The 22,830-nt window shown below is 42.0% G+C and overlaps 1 protein-coding gene across 3 annotated transcripts in view; it reads left to right on the top strand.

The window, feature by feature from the left end:
• The window catches only part of FAR1 (fatty acyl-CoA reductase 1), a 90,982-nt gene that overhangs the window by 34,377 nt on the left and 33,775 nt on the right, over window positions 1–22,830 (top strand). For all 3 annotated transcript variants that reach the window (XM_074997336.1, XM_074997334.1, XM_074997335.1), the window contains exons 2-6: window positions 2,447–2,618; window positions 2,930–3,124; window positions 7,912–8,087; window positions 11,105–11,284; window positions 17,266–17,443. In XM_074997336.1, coding sequence (XP_074853437.1) covers window positions 2,936–3,124; window positions 7,912–8,087; window positions 11,105–11,284; window positions 17,266–17,443 — 723 coding nt within the window. In that variant the 5' untranslated portion in view covers window positions 2,447–2,618; window positions 2,930–2,935. The remainder of the gene's footprint in view (window positions 1–2,446; window positions 2,619–2,929; window positions 3,125–7,911; window positions 8,088–11,104; window positions 11,285–17,265; window positions 17,444–22,830) is intronic.

Below are 22,830 nucleotides of genomic sequence, written 5' to 3'. Positions count from 1 at the left end.
ACACTGGGCTTTATAATAAAAAACACTTGTAAATATAAAAAGTAGGATTTAAGTGACCTGTTTTCCCTTACAAAGTTGCTAAGTCAAAATAAACAAAATACGCCAGCTAGTCCTAAGACATGAAGACTTGTTACATGCAAATTCTTAACGTAACAGTGCTACTTAGCTTTTCGCAAGCTAGGTAGCCTCTGAACTTGTACCTACTTAGTGTCTTAGATGTTTCCACCAGACATGTTGGTGGGATGGCGGAAAGCGTATCTCCTGGCATCTGGCCACTTCTGTTGTCTGTTTCCACCTTTACATCCTCCTTGTCCAAGGTGGGAATTGTTTGTGTTCTGGTCAAACTTTTTGCACCATGAATGGAAAAGTGCCGGATCCAAAATGGTTCCAGTATCAGATAGCATTGACCAACCACAGTTTGGGCTTTCAGGAAAAACCAAACCATTCACAGGTCATTGACTTGGTCACCCAACCGTTAAGCTCCTAAAGTAACACTAATAGCTTTTACTAGAATACTTGGACAAATGAAACAAGTTCACACTTAGTATTTCTGACCTCACGTAAATATGGTTACAAATTACAACTTTTAAAATGAGATCACATGATATCCTTTGCATAAAGTATCTTTGAGGTAAAGTATCTTGAGGTTCATATTGTGACAAGATGTCCTTTGTGTCCAGATCGCAACCATTGCTTCTGCCCTGGACTGTAGGGTCTAGGCTGCTGCTATTTCTCCTGTCCTGGTCTGTTGGTTGGTCACCTTCTCTCCTCTAGTCCCAGCCAGAGCTGTCAGCCTGGCTGGGGGGAGGAGAGCCTAGGCACTCCTCCCTTCCCAGCTCCCTTAGGAGCACCCTCATGACTCCTTATCTGCTTTTGCGTTCTTCTTTTCTTCTCACAATGGTTTTCCAAACTCCTCCACTTCTCATGCGCTCCCCTCCCTGTTTGCCTCCACTGCTTTTAAGCCTGAGGCCGGTCAGATCAGCTGGCTCTCGTTAATTGATTGGCTGCTGCCAAACCCAGTTGCCTCCAGCTGGGAGCTTAATTAGCGCTTCCCCTAGCCCAGGCTGGGTCTACCCTGTTACAATATTCATAAGCTAATTTTCATAAAGCATGAGGTGGAATGGCAAAACCCTCTAATTTCCAGTCTGTTTGTTCATACCCATTTTTCCTGTGCCTGTATTCTTCTATAGATTTAATAATACTTCACCTTTCTTGGTGTTTGTCAGGAGTAATTGTATCCCATCAGCTACTTGTTTGGCTAAGCTAAACAAGCCAAGTTCTTGCTGTCGCCTCTGAAGTTAAGCCATCCTTCCCATGATCATCCTACTAGCACTTCTCTTCAACTATTTCAGGTTAACCCTTGAACACGAGCAACCAGAATTTTAAACAGTATTTGTGGTGAATGGAAGGACTATTACCCTTTTCTAGACATCGCAGCTACCACTTAAGTAAATTACCTGTGAAGGGTTAAACTCAGAGATAGTGGGTTCCTGGAAATCTCCAGGAAGTGTTGTTGCCAGGCACACAGGTGAGCCAATGGGAAGAGTGAGAGATTTGAATCGAAGCAGTGATCTGCAACAGTTTTTATGTGAGCAAAGGTGAGCTGAGAGAGATGGATTAAGCCCAGAAGCAGTCATAGAATAGAAAGGGGATGTCTAGTGAGCTACAATCAGGCTATTTTGTAGTTTTGGATTTGGTTTGTGGAACCCCTCTGAGTCGTGTCCCCTCTCCCCCCCCCCCCCCCCCACCGTACACTGTAACTTTTAAACTGAGTCCCAGGGAAGCAGTTCTGTGGTGGTTTTTTTTTTTTTTCCATCTACTTTCTTCCAGTTGTTCTGTAGCACCTTGGTATATTTACAAGTATGTTGTCTTTGTTTTCTTAATAAGCGTGTGAACTTTCTAAGAGTATGAACTGATTCCTGTGTCCTAGCAGGCCGGAGGCACTTTGTGCATGTGACTGAAAAGTCAGCTCTTAAGAAATCGCAGTTTGTTTTTAAGCTTTCTCCTGCGGGAGAGCGTGGGGTTACCCCACAGAGAGAGAGGCAGGTGTGTTATTTTGAGCTCTTTAAAGGGGTTTTTGGACTTGGGTGGTAGCAGCATATCACCCCGGCTCAGGAAATCTTAGTGTTTTGAAGAAAAAAGTGTTCTGTGAATTGCTTCTAAAATTTGTGGCATTTTCCTAAACTTAAGTTCTACTTTTGTAAGAAAGGAGGAGATATAGATGGATGGATGGGTGGATGAATTCTTTCAGCCACAGGACTGAATGTTTGTAACTTTCCATTATCGTGAACCGTGGTCAGCAACCTGCGACTCTGGCCTCTTACGGCTCTGAGCACTACCACTGCAGACTCCTTTTGCAGCTCTGGTGGCTGCCACCACTTAAACAAAAAAATTAAATTCACTTGCCCACCAGTAAACCAACTGAATTTAGTTTTGTTTGTTTAAGCTGCAGCAATCTCTGGAGCCACTGAGCAGTCAGCTGCAGCAGGGAGTCCCAGAAGTGAAAGCCGCATCAGGGCAGGGAGCTGGGAGGAGAGTCGACTGGGCCTGCCCCTTCAAGTGCTGCACAGCCCACCGAGAAGACGGCAGGGAGCAGTGGAGGAGCTGGATGTGCTGAGGCAAGTTAAGTCTGGGGGTGGGAGGTTGGGACTCAGAGGGGTTATGCTTGGGGTAACTTAACTTTCTAACTCATACAAATCATTGTGTGTGCACTGTTCCTAAAAGAGGGGTGACAGAAAGTCAGGTCTGATGTTATTTGTTAAGGATTGTCTCATATTCACATGCATTGCAGCTCTTGAAGGATTGATTTTGTAACCAAATTTGAAAAAATGACTCTTGCTATTTTGGTTGCAGGCCTTGATCGTGGAGATACACTTCTGTAGGCCTGCATAAAGTGACATATTTCTAATGTCTGCTTTTGAACTTTAAGGTCATAATGGTCTCTATCCCAGAATACTACAAAGGAAAGAATGTCCTTCTCACAGGAGCTACTGGCTTCATGGGAAAGGTGCTTCTGGAAAAGCTACTGAGGTCCTGCCCTAAAGTGAAAGCAGTTTATATATTGGTGAGACATAAAGCAGGACAGACACCTCAGGAACGAATGGAAGAAATGATAAGCTGTAAGGTATGTCTCTGAAAGATGTTTGCGTTAAGAGACTAAAGAAGTGATACAAATCTTCTTTCTCCATTGTAAGGAAACTTATGAAATAGTGAGCAAGTGTAAACATTTTGAAACGGGTTTTTCACTGCACAAGCATTTTAGGAACTGACTGGTGTGGTATTAAAAACTAGCTATCAGGGTTGTGTGTTTGGTTCATGAGAAGGTGTTGGGAGATAACATCAAAAGCCTTACTGAAGTCAAGGTATACCATGTGTTCTGCTACCCCCATGTCCACAAGACTTGTTAAATTGTTTAAAGAAAACAGGTTGATTTGACAATTTGTTGTTGACAGTCCATACTGACTATTGCTTATCATTCTTCTGTTACATGTATTGGCAAAATGATTGCTTTATTATTCTCCAGGTACTGAAGTTAAGCTGACTGTTCTGTAATCTCCTGGGTTGTCCTTATTTCCCTTTTTGTAGATTGGCCCTCCATTTTACCTTTTTGTAGTCCTCTGGAGTCTCTCCATCTTCCAAAGATGTCACTGATAGCTCAAATATCTCCTGGCTGAGCTCCACAAATATTCTAGGACACATTTCATCAGGCCCTGGTGACCTGAAGACATCTAACTTGTCTAAGTCGTTTTTTAGCCTGTTTTCTTATTACAATTGATGTCTTTAGCTAGTTAAATCTTGTTTTGTGCATTGGTCTTTCTAATTTTTGTATTTTGTGTACTCATTCTTTGTAATTTGACCTAGCTCAAATAATTGAAGATCTCCTGGTTAAACCAGAGTGGTTTCTTTCCATGATTCCTGTCTTTCCTGTTCAGTGGGATAGTTTGCTCTTGTGCTCTTAACGTATCTTTTTGGGGGAAAAACTGGCAACTCTCTGGAACTATTTTTCCCCCGTGAATTTATTGCTTCTTCTTGTCTTCTAATGTCTGCCTTTTTAAAATCCATTATGTATTGTGCTGCTTTTCCCTTTGACCTTTTCTTAGAATTATGAACTTAGTTGTGGGCAGAAGGGGTTATGGTCACCCTTTTTTCTTCTAGGAGGGGGTATTGGGAGAAATCTTAAGTTTCCTTCTCCTGATGGGGGAAAAATATATATTTCCTAGAACTGTAAGGGACCTTGAGAGGTCATTAAGTCCATTCCCCTGCCCTCTTGACAGGGGCACCATCCCTGGCAGATTTTTTTTAATTTGTTTGCCCGAGACCCCTGAGTGGCCTCCTCAAGGATTGAACTCTCAACCCTGGTTTTACAAGGCCAGTGCTCAAACCTCTGCCCGAAAGGGGAACCCTAAAATCTATCTTGGTCAGAAACCCCAAATGATTCACTGTTGTGCATAGCTTACTGAGCTATAAAAACTGCTGCATTATTTCCTGTGGTATTCTCTTTAGTGCTAACGTCTGTCTCTCTGTGCCTCTGATACTTTTGGGTACGCCTTCTCAGTTTTAATATGCTGTGTGGTATACAGTGAACTTCTCATTTCCTGCTCTTTGCTTGAGTTGTCTGTTCGCACTCCTCCAAGCCTACATGTTCTAATCTCCTTAGCTGAATTAGTGCAGTGTCCCTCATCCTGTTAGTTTTCAGCTCATTAGTTTGATTTTAGCAGTGTCTCTACCATATATTAATTCTGTCAGTCCCAAGGGATTCCAGTACTGGGTTTCTGAGTCATAGTTCAGGCCTGCCTGTTCTTAGCTCCCTGTCCTGATCTCAGCATTTTGTGACTGCCATACTTTGCACCAGCCAGGTCTTTTCCCACCCTGACTTTGTGTGATGGTTTGTGCCAGGAAAGAATCTATTCATTTTGTGTGTTCCTCCCTGAAGTGTTCCCAGAAGCTATAGTTTTGCACCTGTGGCATGCATTGCATCTTACGAACTTTTTGAGAAGGTGATTTGTCAGGATACCCTTTATTTACACCACGAAGCCTGCTCCAACCCCAGTAAGGTACATCAGTTTTCAGTTCAAGGTGGCTTAGTGATATTGTGTGTTTTGTGTCAAATGCTTAGAGCTGTCTGTAGAACCCCAAATGCAAGACATGATTGTTTTTGAAACTGAAACTTAGTGCTAGGCAACAGAGGAGCTCAGAGGCAGTCTGATATATAAATTTTATCAAAACAAAAAAGCACTCAAGTAGCACTTTAAAGGCTAGCAAAATAATTTATTAGGTGAGCTTTCATGGGACAGACCCACTTCGTCAGACCATAGCCATACCTCATTGAGTCTGTTCTGGTCTGGCTATGGTCTGATGAAGTGGGTCTGTCGCACGAAAGCTCACCTAATAAATTATTTTGTTAGTCTTTAAAGTGCTACTTGACTGCTTTTTTGTTTTGATAGTATATAGACTAGCACAGCTTTCTCTCTGTTTCTAATATAAATTTTATGTGGTTACAGCGCATATGTGGTTTTAAGATCCATCAGACTTTAAAAGGAAATCATTTTAGGTACCTGTATCTTTAACCAAATAAACTCAGCTTGCTCTGTGAATAGTACATTGGGCCCTCATTTGTCAGAAGTTATTGTGTTTTTTTTAAGGCTAATCTGCTCTGTGTATTGCTTTTTAGAGTATTTGGAAATATTGGCTCTGAGAGTGCCGCTTAACCAAAACCATGACTCTGACCTCATAATTTCATACCTTGTTTTTACAATCATAGCACCTACTACTCTCATCTAAGATAAAGGGCCATTGTGCTGGGCATTGTAGAAAGGAGAATAAATGCTCCCTATCCTGGGGAGAGGAACAAAAGGTGTTTAGAGAAACAGGCACAGAGATCTAGTGACTTAGTCAAGGTGATGCTGGAGGCTAGCAATGAGGCTGGAGACAATCCGGTCTCCTTATTCCTGGTTGTAGTATTCTACTGAATATTCTATTCTATTCAGTAGTGGCAAATAATGAAGAAGGCATGTCACTTTTGCAGAGCAATATGGACTAGATAATAAACTGGACATAAGCAAATATGCATTTTAATATGACTAAGTCTAAAGTAGTACATCTAGGAACACAGAGGTCTATGTTCTTGGAAACAGTCTGTCTGAAAAGGTTGCAGGACATAGTCGTTCATCAGCTGAATGTGCGCCTACATGGTTCTTGGATGCCTAAACAGGGGAATCTCAAGTAGGAGTAGGGAATTTATATTACCTCTCTGTATTTGGCGCTAGTGTGACCGCTATTAGCAAGCTGTCCACTGAGGGCACCAGGGACCATATTTATGAATTAGAGATGGATCAGGAAGAGCCATGACAATGATTAAAGAATTGTAAAACCATTCATTTTAGAAACTCAAGGAACTCAGTCAGTTAGTTTAGAAAGAAAGCTAGGAAATGACCGTAATCACAGTTTGTAACTAATGTCTGGGGAACAAATATTTGATCAGGGCCCTTTTTGGTCTAGCAAACCAAACAAAATCAAATGTCTGAAAGTTCAGTCTAGACCAATCAGAAAATAAAGCCCAGATTTTAAATTGAGTGTAACCATTCAAACAATTTATCAAGGATTGTGGTAAATTGTCTAACACTGGCAACTTTTAAATTAAAATAACTGTATTTCAAATCCAGGAGATCACTTTAGGAGATGGCGGTGATCTGTCCCTTGAAATCTATGAAACCATACTACCTCTTCTTACACCTTTTATATCAACCATTTTAACTGGTTAAAAAAACTGATTTACTGTGAATTCATGCCTTCAGTGTAACAATATTGCCAGTCAGCCAACTCCTCCTTTACCCACATTGCAGTAACTTGGAGGAACAAAGTATCTGTTTTTTAAATCCAGAAGTGTGGCAGCTGTTCTCAGTTACTTCTGCAGCTACAAGAATCAAGAGTTCTGGAGGGTTTAAATCCTAGCTAGATGCTTAGCCATTTCATTGGATTTTGTTTACTGTTTCAAATGCATTGCCATTTAATTATAGAAACTAAGGAACCAGTCTTTGTTATTTTTTCAGCCTTATACTTTTGCTGTGCGCACTAGCTTATATAATGGTCAAGGCAAGATTAACAGTTGTCTCCAAGTTGAAGCTTGGAGAAGTTGCAGGTTGGCCGAATTCTGAGGTATCTATGTAAATGTGAAGAACTGACTGGTTATATTGAGACAAGTTGTCTGCTACATAGTAGCTGGCATCTTTAACTCTGATCTCCAGTAGCATTTTATATGCTTAAAAAATAGTACTTGAACAGCATAGACTTCACCAGCACTTGTCTTTACAAAGTTAGGACTCATAGCACAGTTGAACTCCCTTCTGGTAGGAAGCACAATCTCGCAAGTTCAGTCTTCGAACAACACTTTCAGTAGTAATTGGTGGTACTTAATTGGAGGTTTCTTGCATTTTTGTTAGTGTGGTGTTGGATTAAAATATTTTAATATGATGTTCTATTCAGTTTACATAACCAACAATTGTAACTTTGTGTCTGACATCAGTTAATTTTTAGAGGCCTTCTCTGGCTCTGTTGGAGTGGTGAGAGTTGAAGGAACTTAGTGTTAAGGACAAGAAAAAGAGTTCCAATAAAGAAAGTTTTGAAAAATGCATCACATATGTTCAGCTTTGCCACTAACTTGGAATGACCTGCATAGGTCACAGGCTGCTCTGACAGTTGAATAACTTACCAGTCACAACTCGTGCTGTTCGGTGATAAGGAATTTTACTACCCTATTTTAATATGCATTATTGAGGAAGTAATGCTTCTTGTTGTAGGCAGAAAATATTTTTAGTTCATTACCCTTTCTCCTGCTACACGAAATAAATTAAACTGCTCACTTCTTAAATCATTTGTGTGAATTTATTTTAAAACCTGATTTTCTTTTGACAGCTATTTGACAGGTTAAGGGATGAACAGCCTGAATTTAAAGAGAAAATAATAGCAGTTACTAGTGAACTTACACAGTCTGAATTGGACCTTAGTGCACAGGACAAAGAAAAGCTCATAAACTGCATTAATATTGTATTCCATTGTGCTGCTACAGTCAGATTCAATGAAACGCTACGGTGAGTGTAAAGCTTAATAGGAATAAAACTTATGTAACTTAATTATCTTAGTCCTAGTTCTCAAAGGGGCAGCAGCTTGAAAAGATCAACAAACTATTATAAACACAAAACCCTTGTTTTTTCCCGGTTTTATTTGGTTTTATTTTTTGTTTGACATCATTAATTTCATTTTTGCTTCTGCATGAGGAAACTTCCAAAGAAGGATTTTACCCTTAGAATTTTAAGAAGTGTAAACCCCATTGTTGGAGAATATGCCTGACCTCAGGCTTGGTATGGGCACAAGGTACATAGAGAAAGTTTTAGTAATGTTGCATCTTGTACTGGTCTTGGCAACCTTCATGTGTCCTATGTGCCCCTGCTGTGATGAGTGTAGCTGGTGCATAGTTAGTGGATGTGGATGGAGGCACCTGACTCAGCATTTGAGTTGAGCTACCACCATTTTAAGAACCAGGTCATGAAAAGAGTGCACATGTATATGTAATTTCATGGTCAGCCATTTTGGAAGGTAAGAGAGCGCTGAAGACAAAATGCTGCCCTCCTGAGGGCATGCAGATAAAATTCTAGCCCTGGCTTTTCCATCTGACTGTGAGATCAGGAAATCAAATCTATACTAAAGCTGGGTTCGAGGAAGAAGAAATATGTGGTACGTGGAATAACAAAATGATATCACAGAGGTTGGAGGGAATATGGAGAAAAATAAGAAACAAAAAGGCAAAGAGGTGAGGAAATAACGAGGAAGGCTTCTAAAGAGATTAGACTGAGGGAAAATAATTACTGAAGGCTTAAGGAAATGGTGCTTGTAGAAAAAGGGTTGACAGAAGCAAAGGAGATAAGTGTATTCATTCTTAAAAGAAATTTTTTAATGTTGAAATGTTACAGTATACTTTTGACTTTGATAGGAAAAGATTGCTATAGAAGAAATCTCTCTCTTTTCATTGGGAGGGAGGAGGGAGAGAAATTTTGGCTATAGAAGAGTGAAATACGGGGTTAGGAAACCCTAATTTTTGAATTTCTGCAGGTAGTGATTGTGTCCCTATGGGAGTGCTATGTGATGAAAATGAATAAACCCCCTTCTGATTTTGCCTTCCCAAAAATTAGTGTACTTAGACAGTTCCCTTGTGTGTTTAACATAAGAATTAGCTAAACAGCTAGATTTACAGAAGCCCTTGGTGAGAATTTCAACTGGAGTGAGTGCACAGTACCTCAAGCCTCCTGTAATTTCTAATCTGCAGACAAGTTTGGAAACTCTCTGGAATCGGAACAGAGTGGATGCAGCTAGCTGGAAAGGGCAATTGGAAGTGTGCTGAGTTGGCATTTCTCTTGAGCAGTCGTAGCTGACAAGTTTCCCTAGGATTGTGCATCAGCTGTCTCCTGCATGGAGAAGCTTGACTTAAAATTCAAAATATTTAACTTCTGAACTTTGGTTTCAGAATCTTCCCCATTTCCTAAGTTACAAAAGCTGAGAATTTTTAATGTCTTTTGAAATAGATGAAATTGAAACCTAAGTAGTTAAGTTTTGGAGAAAAAACACTTGTTCTTTAAATAAAGTGGTGTTATAAGCTTATAGTGCTTTTGCTGCAAGATTTCGTGGATTGTTTTAAAAATTGCTAAGAGATTACTGAAAAAGCTGGTATCTCTGTACCCTGTAAAACAAACAAAAAATCAAAGCCTTGAATTCAATATCAGTCTAGCACTTGATCTAAACAGAATTTTGACAACCTGATAAAAGCAGTCCACCAGTATTAGTGAAATATACCACTAGCTCAGGCAAGAAAGGCAACAGCCCATAGTAACAACATCATAGAAGTGAAAAAATACCTTACAAACATGAAGTTTTATAGGTAAAATTTGTGGACCCAGAAAGTCACAGCCCATATAGTGGCTAAATTCAAGTTGGATTCATCCCTCGCCCTTCAGAAAGTGCTGTGGAAATTTTAATGACAAGCAGTCAAGACTTGGATATCTTTCGTAGTCTTCCTCCTGTACAAGATTTCCGTCACTAGCATATAATGGTCATCCTCCTCCCCTTCCAACAAACAACCCCACAATATTGGATCATTACCTGACCAGTAGGTGATTCTCTCCCTTCTAAGGCAGTGAATTGCTGACCTTAAGTCTTTGAAAATCTCCAGTTGAAATTTTGAATAGGGCAGATCTTGCTGCATTTAGTGTGTTGACTACTTGATGTGGATGCCTCTGCAGGTTGATAAATAATTACCTGTTGATACTGATTAGACGGCTGATGTGAAGAAAGAATAGGATTAGGGTTAGAGAGTCTGACTGTTGTTGGTTGTCATGTACACATTTTTCACTCCCTTGTTTTTAGTGGATAAGGATTTTATTTTATGAAAACTAAGTTTTGTAGCTTGACTAGATGAATGCCGTGTATGCTGATGAACTTTTATGTGGCAGAAGGGAAAACTACAGGTTGAACCTCTTTAATTGAGCATGCTTGCATTGGCAACATCCATAATCTGTCATGATTTTAGTTAGGTGGATGTCCATTTATCATGGGCGTGGCCAAGTTTCCTGTGGCCCTGTAGGGTGCGTTTAAAGCCACCAGTCCCAGCTCTCAATGTTTTGTGCTGGTGTTTAGCTGCAATTTACCCCTAACTGTCTTGCAGTCGTCCAGTAAGCAGTGGAATTGTTGGTAATTCTCCTAGACAATACTGGCCTCTCATGGTCCAGCAAGTTCTCTCATTGGGCACCAGTCAGGTCCCATGGGTGCCAGACTAGAGAGCGTCAACTTTTAGAAACTGAAATTAAATTAGTGAAAATTAGGCTGAGTATTAGCAACTTCAGTGTTACTGGTTCTAAGATGACAGAACAGCCTTACAAGGAAAGTGGTGCAAGCCATTACTAGGCACATCTAAACCTTTGTTGGACAAGATGTGGGAAAATGTTACATATTAGCATTCTTAGGGCAATGTGAATAATCACCTATGACTTACAACCTCAGTTTGACTCTCTCACATGCTTACTCTTACTCCTCTTCATTTGTTTATTTTCTTAAACAGAGACGCTGTTCAGTTAAATGTGATTGCAACACAACAGCTCATCAGCTTGGCCCAGCGAATGAAGAATTTGGAGGTGTTCGTGCATGTTTCAACAGCATATGCATATTGCAATCGAAAGCATATTGAAGAAGTCATATATCCGCCCCCTGTGAACCCCAAGAAACTGATAGATTCTTTAGAGTATGTTTTGAATCTTTACAGTGTAACCCTTTTTCACTGCTCCCTGGGTTACTTGGGAGCAGGCAGTGCTCGGTTATTTGTCTATGCGCCTGATGGGTTCAATGATAAAGGAGAATCCTGTGTGTCCCAGTGGTGGTGCTGTTGGATAGCTGGGAATCTCATTTCCACCCCTGATTTCTAAAGCTCTGTAAAATGGCAGTGTCTCCACCTGGCTGGCCTCTGTACACACTTAATGGTGTGCCTTGGGACTCACCAGGAAACTTTTATTTCAGTTATAATCTGGATTTAACTCCCAATCAGCAATTATGAATGCTATATGTTTAATGGGCTACCTAAAATGTGTTTATTCTTTACTTATCAACTTAAGGAGACAGGGTTGCAGACTAAACATGAACTAAATGAATTATCAATATACACATAAATGAATGAAACAACTAGCATGTACACTACCATCAGTTATTTCACCCCAGAGTGTACACACTCTTTAGTTTTCGCAGTTCTGGTTACTGGCTTGCATTGGGGTGTGGCTGTTGTTCACTGGATTGCAAACACCTCAGTGAGGGTTCTGTGTGTCAGTCCAGGCAAAGCAACAAGCAGACCAGGCCCTCTGACCTGGCGCTGGCTTCTGCAGCACTTTAACAGAGACAGATAAAGTTCCTTCCCTGCAGTGTGTCTCATTACCAGGCTGCAGCTCCCCAGTGCAGTTTCTGGCTGGGAGAAAACTTCACACTTGCTTTGAAGCAGTCTGTTCAATTAGCCGTGACTCTCCAACTACAGGAGACCACCATCGTCTTTTTCAGCCTAGCCCAGTGGTTCCCAAACTTTTTTGCATTATGCCCCCTTTTGATTTTTGAGAAACTGTCACCCCCCCATCTGTTTTTTACCATCATCCAACCCCCTTTAACAAAAGAATCAATTAATAATTTAAAATAAACATAAAAACTTGATATAAAAATGTTATTTAAAATTAAGAATAAGCACAAGTAGGTTTTAGGGGCCCTTGTGGGTGCCTGGTGCAGCCCCAGCTGGCCGGGTGCCTGAGCTCCGTGCCAGCCGCCAGAGCTGCCCACATAAGCCACCCATCCACCTGAGATCTGCACTGCCCGAGCCGCCCATCTGCCCCCTGTCTGAGCCCCACACTGCCAGGCCATCCACCCAAGCTATGTGCCAGTCGCCTGAGCCCCATGCCACCTCATGCTACCAGGGCCAGTTGTCCGCGTGCCATCCCGAGCCCCACGAACCCCAAAAGCCACCTGCTTGTGCTCCTCCAGTCTCTCAAAGCCAGGCACCACTAGCTCCCGCTCTCACCCCATCCCCAACCAACCATCTAACCCCATCCTCCTCCTCTTCCCCTGCCTGCTCCAACCCACATTCAGTCACCTTTGCAGGAGGCAGCTAGCTCCAAGTGGATCTTTGCCGGCTGCCTGGTTCTTATAGCAGCTGTTGCCAGGCCATCCATGTAAAATGGCAGGGGCTGAGAGACAGAAGCAAAGGCCGTCTCTTTCTATGTGGGGGGAGACTGATGGGGGCGGGGGGAGCTGGGTTGCCTCATGCCCCCTCATGGAATTTCTTCATGCCCTGCTGGGGGGCATGCCTACCAATTTGGGACACCATGGTCTAGCCAAAAAGCCCCCTTTCCTTCCCAAAGGCTCACACGAATTGTCTCTAGAGCCAGATTGCTGCACACAGCGACAGCTAGAGGCTCCCACATACAGAGGGGCCTACAATAGTTTTTCCCTGACTAATCTACACCTACTTTCTGTGCTCTTCTCCACTACTATTGAACATTGATAAAAGGTTTTGAAAAAAAAAATCTGAAAATAACTACACAGCAATTATCCCCATTTTACTGAAGAGGAAACTAAGATATAGAAAGTTTGACTTATCTTAGGACATTTATTCAAGAATAAGCATAAATGTCACACTGCTTTTGTAGACAGAGTATTCCCCCATTTGATGATAAATATTCAGTGTATCAAACTAAACAATTAATCAGATGCCAAAAGTTTAAAACCACCTCAAGCACAGACAATCCCATAATACTCCCTCAAACAACCCTATATAAAGGTGTGTATTAGGCAAAGCTGTATAAAGTTAAATATCTAGAAACACCCCCCCCAATAACCTAAGTTCAAACCCACCCTTTTTTCCCCTAAAGTATTCTAAAATTGCATTCGTTTAAAGTTCAGTTTCTAATTTACTAACTGATCTCTTTAAAGTAATTGAAGATTTGTTTGTTTGTTTCCAGTAAGAGTATTTTTAAAAAATCAAATATGGACTCAAGAATTAAACCTGGAATGAAAACACTGCATTACAATAAAAATAGTCTGTAGAGGCAAACTTTGTTTGCCAGTTGCCCGGCCATGAATAATGGCAATGATGACCAGTGGTGATTGCAACAGCAATTGCTCCTTGCATTAGAACCTCTTAATGTCAGAAATAGCCAACACTAAATTTATTCCTGGGACCCTTGCTGTTTTGCTGACTTCTCTGAAGAGATATTTCCAGAGCTATACTTCCCACTTTATGTGCTGCATGCTTTTTCAGAAATGCAGATCTAAAAACAAATATGTCCACTGTTACAGGAAGGTTGGTAGAAGAGGATTCAGCATATTTTTTTGCTGGTCTGGTCTACTGCATGAACCGTACCTGGAAACTTGGATAATGGCCTGCAAAATATGAAGGGCAAACACTCTAGTAGGTGTAGGTAAAGGAGCAAGTGGCTTTTTGGAGGCTGCTGGACTACAGCAGGCACTAATCTTGATACAGGAATAGTCTATGTAAATTGGGCTGCAAGTGAAGGCAGCAGCCTGTGAATCTGTAAGAACTCTGATAGAATTTTAATTGTGCAGACAAGCCTTCCTTCCTTATCAGCTGACATGACTTTTCTCAATTTGACCATTTGCCTAAAGGAATGCCAATTTGTTTCCCTTGTTAATTTTTCCCAAATATAAGTAACACAATCTTAGAAGAACCTAGAAAGCTGGGCAATTACTTTACATTTATAGTTGGCATGTACGCAGAAGTTGGGGGGAGTAGGCAAATATATGGACTTTATGTAACTTGACAGCTAGTTTTTTCTTCATCATCAACAATCATGGGCTCAGCGCCCAGTGGTGTCCAATGCATTCCTCACTATTTCCTTCTTGACTCTTTGTTCGTGGTTCATTCTGCAGATATGCCCAAATAGCTGTAACTTGCGTTGTATAACCTTCTGCAGTAGGTTCTCTTTCGGCTGTATCTTCCTGTATAATTCTTTGTTGGTAACCTTCTGCATCCATCCTATTCTCAGGATCTTTCTATAACAATTCCTCTTGAATAACAATATCCTTCTCTTTGAATCTTTCATGATCACCCGTGTCTCACATTCGTACAACATGCTGCTGAATACACACATTTCATTCTCTAGTTCAATCCCATCTACACTGATCTTTCTATTTCCTTATCTCCAAATACCATTGTTTTCGTTTTATCAATGTTCACAATCAGTCTGTACCGCTTTCCTTCCTTGTTTAGCACCTGCACTGTTTTTTCGCTTGCTTCTCCTCATCTTCCTCAATGATAACTATAACATCCATGAACCTCAAGTTGCTAATTCTTTTCCTGTGCATAGATATCATTTCTACCTTGTCCTTGATCTTGCATTGCTCTCTCTAGGTGAGTGATGAAGATACTCAGCGATATCGGATCTCATCTCATACCTCTACTCCTGCTAAACCAACTTCCCAACTCCCTGCATGTTCTCACTGCTGCCTCCGCAATGTCACTAATATCCTTCAACAACATTATCAGTCTGCAGTCCACTCTGCACGAAACGAAGACTGCCCAAGTCACTTTCTGATCTATACTGTCAAATGCCTTCTGAAAAATCAACAAAGCAAGTGTAAATATTCTTGTTCTTTTGTCGAGCTTTCTCTGCTATCAATATTGGTGCCAATATCTGCCGTATGGTACTTCTATCTTTTCTGAACCCCACTTCATCATCCACTAGATGTTCTATCTGCGATATCGGTCTCTCCATCAGGTCCTCATCAGCACCTTGCCTAGATGACTTGTTAGGGCAATCATTCTGTAGTTCTTGCATTCTAATGTACTTCCTTTCTTGTGTATTGTCACTAGCATGGACCTTGTCCATTCCTTAGGTTCCTTCCCTTCTTTACATGTGATATTACGTAGTTGGTGTATTTCTTGGATCATACTTTCTCTGCTATATTTGATCATCTCTCCCATGATCTTATTTCAATGGCTATTGTTGTTCTTTGGTTGTTCCACTGCTCTACCTACTCCCTCCTTAAAAATATAAGTCTTGCTCTTGATACCTGACAGACATATCTCTTCTAGTTCTTTGATCGGTCTCTGAGACACTTGGGTCCATCTGTGCTTTGTGCTGATCAGTGGAATATCAGGTCCATTGCTGTACAACCTTCTCCTTTTTCATGAACACCTCGTCGTCATTCTTGTATTTGATCACCATCTGCTTTGCATGCCACTTCCTCTTAATATTCTTAATCATTTTATACACCTCTGGTGTCTTACACTCACCATAATGCTGCTCTATATTGTCACACTGCTTCTCTAGCCATTTGACCTTACCCATTCTGACAGCTTTCCTTACCTTGTTGCATTTCATTCTATATTGCTGTTCTGCCCTCTTGGAAACATCCCTTCTGATCTTCAAAGCACTCTTCTCTTGGACCAACTTCAGTGTCTTCTGTGTAATCCACTTCTTATTGATCTTCTGTTCTTCCAGAACAGTCTGCTCAATTGCCGCTTCTATTGCCGTGGCTGTTCCTTTGACTTTATCTAAGTCTTTCTCTGTGCCTGCATTCCTGAACTTCTCTTCAAATGCTGCTCTGTACACATTCCATATTTCTTCATTGCACAGCCTCACCATGTCTCTTTTCTTAAACTCTCTTATGCTTTCTCTTGAGTTTCATCTTGATGTTTGCGATCGCTAGACTGTGGTCTGAGTCTGTATCTGCTCCTTGGAAAGTTCACTACTGCTTTACTGATGTTACCCATCTTGTTATCAAAATCATATCTATCACATTGTTGGTCTTTCCATCATTTGATCGCCATGTCCACTTCCTATAGTCCTTTAGTCCTTCCCATGACTCTCTTCCAACCTTCATGATCAGTTCTGACTTTCATGTTCCAGTCTCCTCTGATGATCAACATATTCTCTTTGGTATCTCCTCTTTTGTCAACCATCTTTATCAAGTCTTTATGGAATAGCTTGATCTCTTCTTCCATGGTGTATAACATGGGTATATATACCTGAATGACCGAGATGTTGAATGGTTTCGCTTCAAATATTGCTACCATCATTCTTGCACTCACTGGTTTGTATCCTAACAATGGTCCTCTAGCTTTTTTGCTAAGAAGGAATCCAACTCCTACCTCTTATTTCATTTTGTTCCCTGACCAAGTGACTTCACAACCACACATCTCACCCGATGCCCTCCAACACATCTCTGCCAGTCCAAGTATATTGCACTGTTATCTCTCTATCTCCTTTTGAAGCAGCTCTGACTTTCCAGTCAGAGTGTTCGTAAGTTCCATGTTCCAATTGATAGTATGTGTGTTAGTTGTAATTTTCTTTCAGTAGCCAACTTATCAATCCAACCATGACAGCTTGACTGGTATAGTGGGCCATGTTTATCTGGGTGACATCCAAGCCAGCATCTTCTATCAGTTAGTCGTACTGGTGTTAGATTTCATTCATATTATTGTTTTATGATTAGTGCGTTGTCCCTCATCTTAGGTAAGCTGTCTTATTTATCCAGGCTTGGCATTGGCATGGAACCCCTAGAGGCTTCATGGCAGAGTTGTGGTTTTTTTTTCTTATGATTGTTAAAAAACAAAACAAAACCCAAAAACAGTATTTTTAGTCAGATTTTTCTTCTAATTTCTGCTTTGTGATTTATATTCCTTTTTAAGTGAATTGTGGAGTACTTAAACCTGTCTTTTTTCTTGTTTAGGTGGATGGATGATGGTCTCGTGAATGACATTACTCCAAAACTGATTGGAGAGAGGCCTAACACTTACACGTATACAAAAGCCTTAGCAGAATATGTTGTACAGCAGGAAGGTGCAAAATTAAACATAGCTATTATACGTCCGTCAATTGTTGGTGCCAGCTGGAAGGAGCCTTTCCCTGTAAGTCTCTCTTTGGTCCTCCTCCTGAATACTATACAAACTGTATATTTCTTGACCAGCACATTGTGCATGCATCTTTGTGAGCCTTTATTATAGGGCATCTTGTTCAGAAGCCCATAGAAATCAGAACTGAAAATTAATTAATTACGGATAGCAATCTGACTGGAAAACCCTCAACCAAATGAGGTAGCTTTCTTGTGTAAAATAAAGGCAGCACTGGGTATGAAGGATAATTTAGTCATAACTTTGGAGTGTATGGGCTTATCAAGTGAATTAAGTAGCATTTGTTAAAACACAGGAAGAGTATATTTAATTAAAACTAGTGGAGTGAATACATACTAGCCTAAAGTGATATTTTTCACTGTCCTTGTGTACTTTACACATTTATTGTTCATCCAAACTTTTTCTTATAAGGAGACTAAATTGTGTAACATTGAAGAAAGAAGTTGGGGCTTCAGTTCTATATAGACAGAAGCTCTTCGAAGTTTCTCTCGTCAGTTACTTCCCATGACTTCTAAGCATATGTCTACACTAGGAAATTAGGTCAAACAAGTTAAGGTCAATTTTTCCAGCACCTGATTTTGTAAAGTCCAGGGTGCAAGTCGCGACTGGTACATGAAGTTGACAGTGTCCCCACATAGACTTTGTCACTGGCCAGGTATGACTTTGTCAGCAATGCACTGTGAGTACCTATCCCACAGTTCCTACTACTCCTTTGCATTGTGGGTTTCCGTACCGGTATATGTTGGGGGAGAGGGGGAAATGTGCCATGGGTACATGTGGATGTGTGATGTCTGCATCCCATAGTGCACTTCACCCCTGCCTCTCCCTTTGGAAATCAAGGGCAAAGAAGTGTGCGTGCGCCCTTTTTACATATACATGCAGAGACCATTGCAAGGGTAGCATGGAACTGATGCATCTTAAAGATTTTCTGGCAAGTATCAGCACCTCCCACATTGTGCTTTGCTATGTGTAGCCTTGAGAGTGAGGAAGACTCAAAGGGGGACACAGACATATATGAATGTGAAACACTAGAGAGGAGGAACGGGAAGATGCTGATGCACTGAATGCTTTGTACACATTGGAGTGTTTGGTTCTGGTATTGTGAAACAAGCTCAGACTGGTGGGACTGCATTGTTCTGCAGGTATGGGATGATCAGCAGTGGCTATAAAACCTCCGCATGCATAAGGCCACTTTCATGGAACTTTGTGAATTGCTTTCTACTGCCCTGAAGAGCTGCAGTACCAAAATGAGACCTGCTCTGACATTTGAGAAGCATGTGGCAGTTGCTGTGTGGAAGCCTGCAATGCCAGACAGCTACTGGTCAGTGGTCAATCAATTCTGAGTGAACAGATCTACAGTGGGGCCTGCTGTGATCCAGGTAGCTAAAGCTATCAGTACCCTTCTGCTAAGAGAGGGTGCATTAGGAGGAGCATTTCAGGCAGATCTAGAGGGGTGGTTGTTCCCCTCTATTCGTCACTGGTGAGGCCACATGTGGAGTATTGTGTCCAGTTTTGGGCCCCCCAGTATAGAAAGGATGTGGATGTGCTGGAGCAGGTTCAGGGGAGGGCAATGAATATGATTAAGGGGCTGGAGCATGACCTATGAGGAGAGGCTGAGGGATTTGGGCTTATTGAGTTTGCAGAAGAGAAGACCGAGGGGTGATTTAATAGCAGCCTTCAACTTCCTGAAGGGGTTCTCTAAAATGGAGAGTAACTATTCTCAGTGGTGACAGGCAGCAGAACAAGAGTTAATGGTCTGAAGTTACAGAAGGAAATGGGTAGGTTGGATATTAGGAAAAACTGCTTCACCAGGAGGGTGGTGAAGCACTGGAATGTGTTGCCTAGGGAGGTGGTGGAATCTCCACCCCTGGAGGTTTTTAAGTTCTGGCATGACATATTCATAGCCAGGATGACTTGGCTGGGGTTGATCCTGCTTTGGGTAGGGGGCTGGACTCGATGACCTTTTCCCTTCCAACTCTGTGAATCTGTTTCTCAGAGCATCACAGAATCATGCAGTACATCGTTGACGGTTTTGCTGTGATGGGGCTCCCTAATTGTGGAGGTGGGGATGTGCGTTTCATCTACCTTTGCACCAGACCACCTTATCACAGAGTACATAAACCATAAGGGGTGCTTCCTTCATGGTATTGCAGGTGTTGGTGGATCACAAGGATCATTTCACAGATGTGAATGTGGGATATTCGTGAAAATTATATGATGCACACATCTTTAGGAACACTGGTCTATTCAGAAGGCTGCAGAATGGAACTTTCCCCTGAGATTAGAAAATCATCATTGGAGATGCCAGTAGAGATTCTTGGAGACAACTTTCCCCTTGCACCTTTGTCTCATGAAGCCATGCACAGGCAGCCTGGACTACAGTAAGGAGCACTTTCAACTACAAGCTGAGCAAGTGCAAAATGGTAGTAAAATGTGCATTTGGCTGTTTAAAAGCCGGGTTCAGGAGCTTTCTGAGTCATGCCTCCATGAAGGCAACATTCCCCTCTTAGTGGCAGCCTGCTGTGTGCTTCACTAATTTATGTGAAAGCAAGGGATAAAATTTCATGCCAGGCTCGAGGGCAGAGGCAGATCACTTGGCTGGTAATTATGGGTAGCTACACACCAGGGCAATAAGAAGAGCACAGCGAGGGGCACTGCTAATCAAGGAGGCTTTGAAAAACAGCTTTATGAATGACCAGACAGTAACACAGCAGTCATGTCTGTTGCTCTCAAGGAGGTTTCTCCTCTGTAATGTGTACTTGCTTGTAAATCACCTTCCCCAACTCCCTAAACACAAGCAACAAAGATACTGGGTTTTTGAGCTTAATCAGTTTTATCCAGGGAGCACTAAAGGAGTTCATGAGGAGGTCTTCAGGAGTGGGGAGGTGGTGGTTAAGCAAGGGCATTTTGGGGAATGTTCATCTTCTGCTCTTAGTTTCCATTGGAGTGGAATGCAAGGCTGCCCATCCTCCATGCATTCTTGGGCACCAAGGAGGGGAGGTTAGGGAACCACAGTGTAATATGATGGGGTTTTTGGGCACAGCTAAGGAAATCAATCCAGGGTATCTTTGCTTAAAATCTGGGCCACTTACACCTCCAGGCTGTGATTTTCTTCTCACTAAGGCAGACCCAACCAGCCAGAAAAGTACGCCTGCCATCCCCACTGGCCAGCCGGACACCACACAAGCAAACCTACAGATTTCACATCTGCTATATCAGCCCAGACCAACAGCCACTTACTCAGGTGAGAGGTTCTTAAAACCTATTTCACCAACACCACACATTCTTCCAGGCCCCAGAGGGACTGGCCACAATCCCAGGTCAACCTATACTTGGATCTTACCCAAATTACCTTGCTGAATGCCACTGCTTCAGATCTGAAAATTAAAAAGCATATTAAAAAAGAATCAAGATCAGGGTGAGAGAGAGAAATTGTTCGTGATACATTACATACATCAATTACAGGCATTGATTCAGGCCAGTGATTGTTATATGCTGATTCTTGAAAGACTTTGTAAGCATCCTTTTGAGGGACAGGCTCTCGGTGCAGACAGGCGCAGTTCATGGTGGCCGAAAGAACTAAGATGGACCTTGCTAGGGCCCCTCTTGTAGTTTTCCAACTGGTGGGAAAAAGTCATCTCCTTCCCATCAGGCACTGGGAGTCAGGATCACCAGACTCAGGGAGGCTGCTGTGGCACTCTGTGATTGGATGCATTCCCAGTGACAGTCCCAAATTCCTGAGATGTGTATTTGACATCCAGGAAGTCTATTCCTTTGTTTATAGTCCATTCATCCTGGCTGGGGTAGTGATCATTTCTCCTTTTGTGTACTCTTGGGTCTGGCTCTATAGCTGCATTAGAAATGTTCAGTCTTTATATACAAACATGGCGCAGACATACTAGTAACTTAGACAGATGCAGTGTGTCACCAGCTTTCAGTAGGCACCTCCCATAATGGCACTAAATCTTGTGCCAGGTGGCCCACGTACAATGGTGACAAAAATCCAGTCACATCACATCTGGTGAGGAGGACACGTGGTTCATCATGGGCTGCAGTGGGGCTGTGTGTTCTTGTACCAGGGACTGCGGAAGCTGTTTTCTGCCTTGTCAGCTGCAACATCTCCCTCTAGGTCTCCAATTCAAGCTCTCTGTGTTAGCTCCTCACCTTATGATCTGCTCTCCTTTCTGTCCAATCAGCTCAATTCTCCTGAAATGTGATTCTCCTCCCTGCATTTAACTGGTTCTTGTCCATGCAAGTAGCTTCTGGGTGCTCTGTGAATGTATCTTTCCACATTCATTTTCTCCTGTGGGTCTGTGCCAGTCTAACAGCTGGAGGGTGGGGGAGTGTCGATGAGAGACTGCTGTTGAGCACACTGCAATAAACCATAAGTGAAGGCCAGACATTAGAGATGTATGTACTGTAGATAAATTTAACAACACAAAGGAATCTTATGAATGAACCTCTGTGAAACACAGTAGATACGTATTCCTTGCAAGGACAAATTTGGGCTTTTTAAGGTCCTCTGTACAGATCATATGCCATTGGATCAGAGCCTTCTATCCACCTGGAACTGTGTGGTAGCACAGTGCAACAGTCCCTTCATTTTAAAAGAAGCCACACACATGCATCTTCCTCTGTATACCTTTCTCTTAAACTAAAGCCCTGCAGCAAATGGCGAATGGGCATGGGAGCAGGATTGTGAAATCTGGAAGCTTTCAGTGAAGGACCAGCACACAGGCCATGGATCGAAGCCATGGACTCAATCCCCCGAGATCAAAGGATTGTATCTAGCTCTTGACAGTGAAGTTGGCAGAAGCACTATAATGAGCTCATGAACTGCCCTTCACCGTGAATCCATGAATAGAATCCCTTGACCAAATCCCTCAGCAACCACCTAGGGACGATCTTGCAGCATCTCCTACCCTGAGGGATGTTCAAGCTGACATTAAAGCAATGAAGTACAATAAGATTAGATGGAATCTCCACCAGTCTTGAAAGAAGACGGGTCAGAGCACTGCAAAAAACTCCACCTCCTGATTATCAAGATGTGGGATAAGGATCAGTTGCTGCAAGAGTTCAGCAACCCACTGGTCATCAGTCACTTCAAGAAGGGCAACAGGTTGTACAATGGAAACTATCATTGCATCTCCCTCCTTGCAATAGCAGGGAAGATCTTAGGTTGAATCGTGGCAAACAGATCCTCTCACTCTCGGAAGAAATTCTCCCCGAATCCCAGAGTGGCTTCTGACCATTTCAAGGAACAGTGGACATGATCTCCGCTACCTGGCAACTGCAAAAAAACGTTGTGAACGAAACAAAGTCTTACATGTGAATTTCATCGACCTAACCAGTGTTTGACTCAATCAGTCATAGAGCCCTGTGGA

Source organism: Carettochelys insculpta, chromosome 6, assembly GCF_033958435.1.
Source record: "Carettochelys insculpta isolate YL-2023 chromosome 6, ASM3395843v1, whole genome shotgun sequence".
NCBI classification, from domain to species: Eukaryota; Metazoa; Chordata; order Testudines; family Carettochelyidae; genus Carettochelys; species Carettochelys insculpta.
This window is presented reverse-complemented; position numbering and strand designations above follow the sequence as displayed.